A 10,191-nucleotide genomic window follows, 5' to 3' on the forward strand; every position below is an offset into this window, starting at 1 on the left:
GACAGTCCCCGGGCCTGTGGAGGAAGAGAAGTGCCCACTTTTGGGTGCACATTGAAGATGAGCCAACCACGGTGGGCCCTGCTGGACTGGAGGACACGTGGGTAGAGTGCCGAGCAGTGTTGGTATTGGTGTCAGAGGCCCAGGGAGACCTGAAGGCATCCTGGAGCTGTCACTTGAGCTGCCCCTGACTTTGCCCCCCACTATAAAAAGGCCAGGTGACTTTGTAGGAACAGTGTGGGGATGAGGCAGGACTCAGCAGAGGCAACAAGCAAGTGGGAGAGGATCCTTTCAGGAGCAGGGACAAGAGGGCCCTCCACTGAGCTGGCTTAGAGGACTTTGGGTCCCATGTGGGAGTCTCATGTCGGAAGATTGAGCAGGCAGGGAGCTGGGACCACCACAGCAGGCAGCGGTTGGTGGGCAAGCAGAATGCCTTTGAGACCGGTTGTGGCTCCCAACTGAGAGGCCTCCCCTGCGGCCTTCAGTCTCATGTCTGGAAGGGCACTGTGGGGACACCTGCTGCAGAGGCCTGGTGGAGGGTCCAGGAGAGTTTAGGATGTTCAGTTCTCACCGTTGTGGCTAGAAAATCGAAATCACTAATTTACTGATGACTACTCACTGGGTGGGTATGGTTCTTTATGTTTTAGACAAATATGAAAGTAGCGATTAGGGATTTTTCAGAGGACTTTTTTTTTTTTTTTTTTTTTTTTTTTTTTTTTCAGGAAGAATGGGCAGATTGCTGTTTCTTGAGCACTGGCTGTCCCTTGCAGCTGCTGCAAGGATACTGCTGGTTGCTGAGCCAAGCACAGCGATTCTGACCTTTATATCTGGCCCTGCTAGCTCTGTTACCATCCCTCTTCAGCCCTACCCCCGAGCAGCCCCATGCAATCCTTTGCATGCCAGTCCAGCTATAAGACCAGAGCCCGTGTCCCAGGGTGCCCGCACCCATGCATGTCACCTCCCTCTGGCATCTCAGCAGGTCTGTGAGAGCCTGCTGCCAGGAGCACACTTGGTGCCCTCCACGGCCCTCCTGGAACTGGTACTCCTTCCTGCCGGAGGGCATCCAAGACACAGAGACCCCTCTGCAGGCGAGGATGGCCTTCACAGAGCCTGGCACTGTTCCGTACCCTTCCGACCCAGAAAAGGACTCAGGGCAGCGCCAGGCAGGGCAGACCTGAGCTGTGCATCTGCCTTGGTTGCAGGACGCTATGCAGCATGCCGCAGAGTCCGGAGATGCCGAGCTGGCTGAGAAGCTGCTGCAGTGGTTCCTGGATGAGGGCAAGCGGGAGTGCTTCGCGGCTTCTCTCTTCACCTGCTACGACCTGCTTCCCCCGGATGTGGTGCTGGAGCTGGCCTGGAGACACAACCTCATGGACCTGGCCATGCCCTACTTCATCCAGGTGATGAGGGAGTACCTTAGCAAAGTAAGTACAGCCTCTGCGCTGGCTCCCTGGCTGCCATGTAGCACAGCTGTGACTCTAGCCCACGTCTGTGGAGGCCCTGTGGTGGCTGGTGGCTTGTGGGAGTCAGCCTAGGTGGCCCAGCCAGCCCTGCCCACCTTGGAGAGTGGCTTAATGCCTTCACAGTTGAGTGGTTTTCTGCCCAGCATTAACCCATTCTAGACAATCACTTCAGGGAGCTCTGCATAGAACTGAGCACTTCCCCTTGCATCAGCTCTCCCGCACACTGCTACGGGACATGACGGGTGAGCTTGCCCACAGCCAAGGTCTTTTGTGGTGAGAGGACAGCGAGGCACCAGGTGGCAGAGCTCCACTGCACAGCCCATGGGCTCCATCCCCATATGGTCAGTTCACCTCTCAGTGTGCCTCCGGTGGAGTTCGGGTGCATCTGTTGGCAGACCTGTCATGGTAACCCCCTTTTGCTGAGCCCTTAGTAGGAATGGTAACACCTTGGTAGGTAGGTAGTCATCCCCTCTACAGCTGTAGGCACAGGTTTGGGTCCAAAGCTGATGTGGGCTCAGATGCACATCTCCCTGCCCTTCCAGGCCATACTCAATTCTCAGTAAGTTGCTTCTGCGACTTGGTGGCCCTAGCCTCCTACTCTGGCTTTCTTTGCCAGTTGATGAGCTGTTTAACGAGGTAGGAGTATCTGATTTTAACTCTCCCTGTGTGGAAGCCCTAGGCATTCTGGTCTGGGGCCTAGTTGAGGCACCATCCAGAGACCCTTGTCACCTAGTCTGGTTTGTTTCTAAGGCTGCATAAAAGCTGTCACAGTAGCACCTACTTGCCCATCCAGACATACACCTAACTTTCTTCCAACCACATGGAGGCCCCACAATGCTAAGAGGCCACTAGGCTGAGGTCTTTTTCAGTGGTGTGAGGGAAGGGAGGGGGCTTTCAGGGGGGTTAGTGCGGGGTTAGGGAAGAAACAAGAAGTGCAGGGGCAGAGGGTATCTGGCACTGCCAGCTTCGGCCTGAGAGGGCTTGCTCTTTCTTCCACCTGCAGAGCCTCCTGGGAGCTGCCCAGCCCCTGGCAAGGACTGTCCCATAGGTCATTCAAGACCATCTCCCTGCTACAGGAGGAAGGACTGCCAGAGTGTGTCCTAGTCCCGTTCACACAGCACATCTGAGCAGGAGGGCTCCCAAGACTCTTCAGGGGATAGGAGAGGGGCAGTCCTGGTGATGTGGGCTGATCTCCAGGCTACTAAGTACACAGACTGGTAGGATTTACAAGAGTCCCGGTTCCTCCACCACAGTGGATGGCAGCTTCCTAAAGGAAGTGTGCTATGTGAAGCTTGTCTTCAGAAACTGTTCCACGGTTTCTGCTTTTCCCATCCCTAAATTGTCTTAGCGACAGTCTGTCTGCTCTGCCCCTACATAAGGAAGGGTATGTACGGCTTGAATCTCTTCCTAGAGTCAAGGCCCAATGGTTAACAAGAGGAACTCACATCACTCGGACCTTCATTGCCTTGGGGGTTGGGACCTCTAAGGGACCTCAAGGGCTAGGCAGGAGCAGACTCCCCCTCTGTGATGGATGGTGGAGCTCATCCTGGTGGCCACGTCACCTTGGTCGACACTGCAGCTGCATGGCTACTTCAGAGTGGAGCAGTGTGCTTGGGCTACTGCTCCTTTCCTACTGGAAGGACCTGCTCCCTTGCCCAGGGTCCCCAGACACCTCCCATAGTCCTGGGAGGAAGGCAGGCTGCTGTCCCACATTCCTCCACCAGCACCACACTGATGCCTGTCATATTGGGGATAGGGCGAGCTCAATAAAGGTTTCTTAGGCAGTGGTGGGTTGTGGGTTGGGGCCTAACAGACTAGACTGCTGTGAGGTGAAAGGGCCCAGACAAGAAGGCCCCAGCCCCTTCCTGCCTAGAGAACCAAGCCCAGGGCCTCTTGATTCATTTGGGAAGTTTGAGGACCGTCCCTCTGAGAAAAACCCATATCCCTGAACCCCCTGGCTCTCGCAGTGGAGGATATAGGCCTCGCTTAGACCTCAGTCTGGGTGGGAGCCAGCTGAAGGAAGAGAGTATGGATTGCAAGTCTGCTGCACTGTCTTGCTCCTTCCTCACCACTGCTCTGGTCCCAAGGAGGGAAGGGGAGGGGTGCACAGGACCAATAACAAGTCTGCTTCTGCTAGGTTTCTGGTGCCTGGCCTGCTCTCTCCCAGGCCCGAGTACACACAGGGCACATAATTTTTTCTTCTTTCTGATTCAAGTGCTTGTTTTGGTGGGGGCAGGGGGGGGTTCCAGAAACGCAGTTGCTATCACCTCCGCCAGCTAGCACAGTGCTGTCTGCCCCTCAGGCTCCTGGCACCACCTTGCTCTGTTCCCTCCCCCTCGGTGTGTCTACTCCAGCCCATGGGTACTGCATGGGGTAGCCCCTGGTAAAGGCTTGAGGAAGAACAAGGAGGCAGCCTGTCCTCAGATGGCTGTCACTGCCCCCATTTCTGAAGTGGCTCATCCGCCTTGCCAGGTGGGATGTCCCAGATGTCAGGTGACTGGTCTCCTCTGGAGGGGTGGGCAGCCTGGACTAGCTAGATGTAGGAAGTGTTAGGTTGTCCTGGAGGTGCCCCTGTATCCAGAGGAGGGCCCAGCCCTGTGAGCTATGATGCACGTGCACCCTGTAGTCAGTGGCCACTGCTGTGGTGGAACAGCGGTGGGGGCGAGGGGGGGTCACTAGGGCCCCCCTGGGCACTCCATGTCCCCCCAGTTATAGAGGCTTCACCTTCCTGCAGAGCAGGGCAGTAGTCACTGTGGGTACAGCATCTGCCCTCCAGCCATCCCTACTCTGACTTTCCTGGAGGCTGTGCTGCCTCCTGGCCCCACACTCCCCTCCTGGCCCAGACTGAACGCAGCCTGTCAGGTGGGCACTCCAGCGCTTGCACCTCTTTGCAGGTAGACAGACTGGATGCTTCGGAGAGCCTGCGCAAGCGAGAGGAGCATGTGGCGGAGCCCACCCCTCTCCTGTTCGGTAGGTGGCATCCCACTGCCCTTAGCGAGGGGAGTCCTTCCTTGGCTGGGCTTCAGATCAGAGAGGGAATGGGCAGGGTGGGGTACAGAAGGGCCACAATGGCTGCCGGGTGTGGAGAAGGTCAGTATCTAAGAATGTGAGGCGTGGCCATTGTCCTCCCTTTTCTAAGGGTCCCTGCCTTCTGTGAGGGCGCCCCTGCCTGCTCCGTGTGCCTAGCCACTGCCCAACTCTGAGCTGCTGCTGTGTGCTGCTCTGCCTGCTCTTAGGCAGCGAGGCTGCTGCTGGCTTGGACTTGAGAGCCTGCCTGAATGGCCTGGCGCTTGAACAGATTAGCTGGTGTCCTCTGCTCCGAAAGGCTGTTGGGTTCTGGAGTGTGTTGCGGTACTAACAAAGGCCTGAGGGTGTGGTGTGAGCACGCAGCACATCTCCCACCACTGTGTCCTCTTCAGGGTCATTGTGTCCTTCCTACCACCACCATTAATGTCAATCTGGTTTTTTTAGATTTTGATGGGCATGATTGAGACCCAGCCAGTTGAGCTAAGTAAGTGTCCCATTTTGGGACTAGCTTACCCCCTAGCCTGGCCAGCCTCTGTAGCTGGCCCCACAGCAGCAACTCCCACTGTCCTTGTCCCCAGGCCCCTCTTCTCCAGTGCCTGAGCTTTGGGCGGTCAGGGCTGGTCTTCGACCCTGCTCCTTGGGCCCCTGGCCACTCGGGGGCAGCAGGAACTCTGCTCACCCTCCTTCTGCTTCTCCCTTTGCAGGCCAGCAGCTGATGCTGACAGCAGGCCCTGGGGCAGGCCCTGCCCCTGCTGGCTTCCCCTATGGATATGCTGCTGCACCTGCCTTCGCCCAGCCTCCTGTGTACGGCTTCAGCGTGTAGTGGGCGCTCAGTGGCAACATGCCTCTATGGGGGATAACCTCAAGGAGCGTGTCACCCCGAAAGCACAGAGGACCCTGATGGGAGGTGTCCAGGGACACCTGGACATTATTTATTTTGGCTGAGGCCCGGTGATGGCAGCCTCTAAGCCATCCCCAAACCAGGGGAGGCCAGGGTAGCCACTGACTGCCCAAGAAGAACAGCTCTGGTGGACTTCTGCTTCCAGGCTCTCTGGCTGGAGCCACGCATTCCTGGGGAGTTCTCTGCAGGGATTTCCCGCCCTTGGTGGGAGGGGCGACCAGCTTTTCCTCAGCACTGGCGGAGCTGCCCCCTCCAGGCCACTCTGCAGACGCAACTGAAAGGATCTTCTAACCTGGCCCTGAGCCTCCTACCGATCATGAATATTAAAGTCGGTTTATCAAGGCAAAGCTTCCCTGCTTGATGCTGGTGTGGGTAGCAGGGGACAAAAGATTTGTTGGGGCCTCCTTGGGATGGGGGTCCAGGGAGGAAGCTGCCTAAGGGGAGATAGCCAGGGTGTATTGGGGATCTTTTCCTGCGTGCTCTGCATGGAGCTCTAAATACCTAGCTGGGAATGGTAGCCGCACAACGCGTTGGGTTTCGGAATGCCAAACCCTCAAACATCAGGGATGGGACTAGCCCCATGTGCCCCATGGGGGAGGGAGTGGTCTGCACATTTCTCCAACCCCGATCTTCGGGGCTTCGGTCGCTCAGGCAGACGCCACGACCACGAGACCTGCTCCTTCCCGTGCCGGATTCTGCCTGATGCCGGGGCGGGTTTTAGAAACTGCACCTTGACCCACAGATCCAGGCGCGGGCACAGCGCCGCCTCCCAAGGACCCTGGGCTCGGTCATTGGCTGGGCTATCGGCCCCGCCCCGGCGCCTGCCTCGCTTGCCCCGCCCCGGCCTCAGTTTCCCGGACGGCGCGGGGCGGGCCGGGGGCGGGGCCCGCCTCGGACCACGCGGGGCGGAGCCCGGGAGCTGACGCGACCGCCCCGCCCCCCGGGCCATAACCGGCCGCCGCCGCCGCCGCCGTAGCCGCGGACCGAGCGCGGAGAGCAGGAGGCTCGGACCCGAGGTCGACGCCGGGCGCCCCGCCTCCTCGCCTGCCATGGCCGCTCCCCGCGCTCTGGCGGCCGCAGCGCCCGCGTCCGGAAAGGCCAAGCTGACGCACCCGGGGAAGGCGATCCTGGCAGGTGGGCCCCTCCGGGACACGGACCCCCGGTCTGCCCCCTCCGATGGCCCCACCGCGCTTCCGGGTGGGCCCGGGACGCCGAGGCCCCGCCCCACTTCCGGGTCGGACCGGGGGGCGCGGCCCCGGTCCCTAGCCAGCGCGTGGGGGATCGCCCGGCTCGTTGCCCCTCCACGCCTAGCCAGGACTACGTGGGCGGGGCAGGGGACGCTGCCCAGCCTCCCCTACACCAATGGAGTGGGACAAAGTCCGGGGCGGGGGAGGGGCCGATGCGCCAGCTGCGGCCGGCGGGACGACCCGGCCGCGGGACGGTGGTCTCAGGGTCCCGGTCCCTGGTCCCTTCAGGCGGCCTGGCGGGCGGCATCGAAATTTGCATCACCTTCCCCACCGAGTACGTGAAGACACAGTTGCAGCTGGACGAGCGCTCACACCCTCCGCGGTACCGGGGCATTGGTGAGTAGGGGGCTGCCCTTGGGGGGGTGGCACGCCACAGAGAGGGCCGGCACCCAGAGGACACGGCCGGACCCTGCGCTCGGGGAGCAGGCTTGGTGGACTGTGGGGAACTGCGGGGGGGCGGGTCTCTGGAGCGGCTGGGGTCGCTGAACGCCCCCTCACCCAGGGGACTGCGTGCGGCAGACGGTCCGCAGCCATGGCGTCCTGGGCCTGTACCGAGGGCTCAGCTCTCTGCTCTACGGCTCCATCCCTAAAGCGGCGGTCAGGTGAGGTGGGCTTGGGTGGGTGGCCGCGGGAGGGCATCCCCGGGGGCTGCAGCCCCTCTCACCCCACTGCCTGGCGTTCCCAGGTTCGGGATGTTTGAGTTCCTCAGCAACCACATGCGAGATCCCCAGGGACGCCTGGACAGCACCCGGGGACTGCTGTGTGGCCTGGGTGCTGGCGTGGCAGAAGCCGTGGTCGTGGTGTGCCCCATGGAGACCATAAAGGTGGGGAGGGTCCAGTTGGGGGAGGCTGTGCAGAGGGGTGCTAGGGTGGCTGGGATCATCCTGCTTTTGTGCTCCATGGAGACCAGGGAGGTGGAGAGGGTCCTGCTGGAACAGGACAGGGTGTGCAGGGGGAACTGCCTGGGGGGCTGGGTGCAGGGAGTGTGCAGAAAGGATCTCCTCTGGAGACTGGACTCTGTCCTAAAGACATGGGACAACTGACTGTTGGGTTTTTTTAAAAAAAAAAAAAACACTTTTATAAACAGAAAACATAAGATAACATGTTCCCTACCTAAGCTGTGGGAAATAACCAGCAAACATAATTACAGCTACTCTTTGGTAAGGCCAGCCCTCCTGCTTGCTGGGGCCTTTTGTCTCATGGTGGCCTTGGGTAACCCTGTTTCCAGGTGAAGAGCTGCATCTCCAACCCTGATCTGATTTTTGTGGGCCCTGGGGCTGGGAGCCAAAGGGCCAAGTGTGCCCTTCCAGGGGCATCCTGGGAGCTAGGGCCTTTGCTTTCCTTTCACAGGTGAAGTTCATCCATGACCAGACCTCCCCCAACCCCAAGTATAGAGGATTCTTCCACGGGGTCAGAGAGATTGTGCGAGAACAAGGTAAGCCATAATACCTTCCTTCTCAGGTAGGGCCAGGGATCTAGGCCAGGCTGGCCTGAACTTCCGCTTCCTACTTTGGTGCTCTGGTGTGCCACTTGCCCTGCTCCCCATTCCCCAGCTGGGGCCTGGAAGGCACCAGTATGACTCCCATGCCTGCTGACTCCCCAGGGCTGAAGGGGACCTACCAGGGCCTCACAGCCACTGTGCTGAAGCAGGGATCTAACCAGGCCATCCGCTTCTTCGTCATGACCTCCCTGAGAAACTGGTACAGGGGTATGTATCTGTTGGGTCTGCAGCCCCAAGACCCTACCTCCAACCACTCTGGGTTACACTCCTCCTCTTCAGTCTTCCTTGCCAGGACCTGGCCTCCTGGGGCCCCCACATTCCTAGGCTCTGGTCCATGCTCTTCCCCAGCCCTGAAGAACCCTCCCTTTTGCCTTCCCATCATTTTCTGATTGCAACTCCCACCCACATACAGGGGACAACCCCAACAAGCCCATGAACCCACTGATCACCGGAGTGTTTGGAGCTGTCGCTGGTGCAGCCAGTGTCTTCGGGAACACTCCTCTGGATGTGATCAAGACCCGGATGCAGGTGGGGGTGGGGCCAGGAAGGGGGTAGGGAGTCTGTGACAGGGGCTAGCTGCTGAACCCTGTGGCATGATGCTGTCCTGCAGGGCTTGGAGGCGCACAAATACCGGAATACGTGGGACTGTGGCTTGCAGATCCTGAGGAATGAGGGGCTCAAGGCGTGAGTGGGGAGGGGCAGGGCTGTGGTCCCCACTTAGGCCCTCCCTAGCCTTCTACCTGGGCCTCACCCCATACCTGCTGCCAGCCCCAGGCTATCCCTCAGGGAGTCCTTACCTTTAGGTTCCTGTCCTCTCCCTCTGATGCCTGGACCCACTCTCACTGTCCAGGGACACTGTTCTTCATCTGCCTTCTCTCCTCCTACCTCTCCCCCGACAACCCCAGATTCTACAAGGGCACCATCCCTCGCCTGGGCCGGGTCTGCCTGGACGTGGCCATCGTGTTTGTCATCTACGATGAAGTGGTGAAGCTACTCAACAAAGTGTGGAAGACAGACTGAGTCCCCAAGGGGTTCTGCATGGAGGTTGCCCCCAGGTGCCTCCAGACCAGTCCCCACTGCCCTCTTCTCACAATTCCAGTGCAGTCGTGCCAAAAGGCCCCTTTTCCCTGTCCTTGCACTCCATGGCCTGGGTCTGTCCCCTGTAGCCATTGAGTCCACATGTCCCTTAGTGCCGTGTGTCCCGTGGTGTGTATGACACCACCATTGTGTCCATGTGTCTGGCCAAGGCTGGGTGTCCCTCTGGCCTGTGAATCTGTGCCACTTGTCCATGTGCTTACTCATGAGCCGTGTGCCTGTGTTTCATGTTCCGTGTCATGTGACCTTGTGCCCCACTTCCCGGGGTGCCCATGTGGCTTGGGTCCACGGCCCTGTAGCCATGGCCCGGTCCCAGCCCGGTGCCTTCCACCCTGGGCAGCAGGGGCACTGGCCCCAGCCTACCACAGCTGCCTCCGGGCCTCAGCCTGGCCTCACCGCATTCCAGGGGCTATGTGCCCCCTGCTTCTCCCGCCACTGGCCTTAACTGGCCCTTGGGCCCTCCCTCCGCCCGGGACGGGGTGGCACCCGCCACTCTCAGGACCACCCTCCCATGGCAGAATAAACCGGATCCTGTCAAAGCCTCCTGTCCCTGTGTGGGCCCATCTGTGAGTGGATAATGAGTGTCCATGCCTCTGCAAAGAGCAGGCCCACCCCCTCACCAGAGGATACTGGCAGGAGAATGAGGAAGCAGTGCACTAGGCAGGCTGGTGGGTGAGCCAGCTGTGACCACAGCATCAGCCCCCAAGAGGCCTGGCACCATTACACCAAGGAACATTTGGACTGTGTCCAGGCCATGCTCATAGCCTGTGAGCAAGGTTCTGCAGGGTCAGCTGGTGGACATGCCTTCAGGGTCACCTGGCAGGCAGCACTGAGTGGACAAAGTGCAGAACTGCCCCATCCCAGGGGTTGGGCCTGGGAGACAGTGCTCCAGAGCCTTGACTGACCCTCCACCTGTGGCCCAGCTTAATTTCTTACTCCTCACAGTTTCTCTGTGGTCTA

At 59.7% G+C, this 10,191-nt stretch overlaps 2 protein-coding genes across 3 annotated transcripts in view; both read left to right on the forward strand.

Moving 5' to 3' along the window:
- Positions 1 to 5,737, forward strand: part of CLTCL1 (clathrin heavy chain like 1) — a gene marked incomplete at its 5' end in the record, with an annotated part of 96,588 nt that extends 90,851 nt beyond the window's left edge. The window contains 4 exons of one of the 2 annotated variants that reach the window (XM_080821231.1): positions 1,200 to 1,421; positions 4,355 to 4,430; positions 4,932 to 4,971; positions 5,192 to 5,737. In XM_080821231.1, the coding sequence (XP_080677357.1) occupies positions 1,200 to 1,421; positions 4,355 to 4,430; positions 4,932 to 4,951 (318 nt within the window). In that variant the 3' untranslated portion in view covers positions 4,952 to 4,971; positions 5,192 to 5,737. The remainder of the gene's footprint in view (positions 1 to 1,199; positions 1,422 to 4,354; positions 4,431 to 4,931; positions 4,972 to 5,191) is intronic. The other variant, XM_080821230.1, reaches the window with a different exon arrangement.
- A 526-nt stretch (positions 5,738 to 6,263) lies between these two features.
- On the forward strand, positions 6,264 to 9,770 carry SLC25A1 (solute carrier family 25 member 1). The gene is made up of 9 exons (XM_080821903.1): positions 6,264 to 6,522; positions 6,864 to 6,971; positions 7,138 to 7,237; positions 7,321 to 7,459; positions 7,986 to 8,070; positions 8,239 to 8,343; positions 8,549 to 8,664; positions 8,747 to 8,820; positions 9,042 to 9,770. Exons 1-9 carry the CDS (start codon positions 6,438 to 6,440, stop codon positions 9,154 to 9,156), a joined length of 927 nt encoding a protein of 308 aa, XP_080678029.1. The 5' UTR covers positions 6,264 to 6,437; the 3' UTR covers positions 9,157 to 9,770.
- The last annotated feature ends 421 nt before the right edge of the window (positions 9,771 to 10,191 follow it).

Source organism: Martes martes (genome assembly GCF_963455335.1).
Source record: "Martes martes genome assembly, chromosome: 13".
NCBI lineage: Eukaryota > Metazoa > Chordata > Mammalia > Carnivora > Mustelidae > Martes > Martes martes.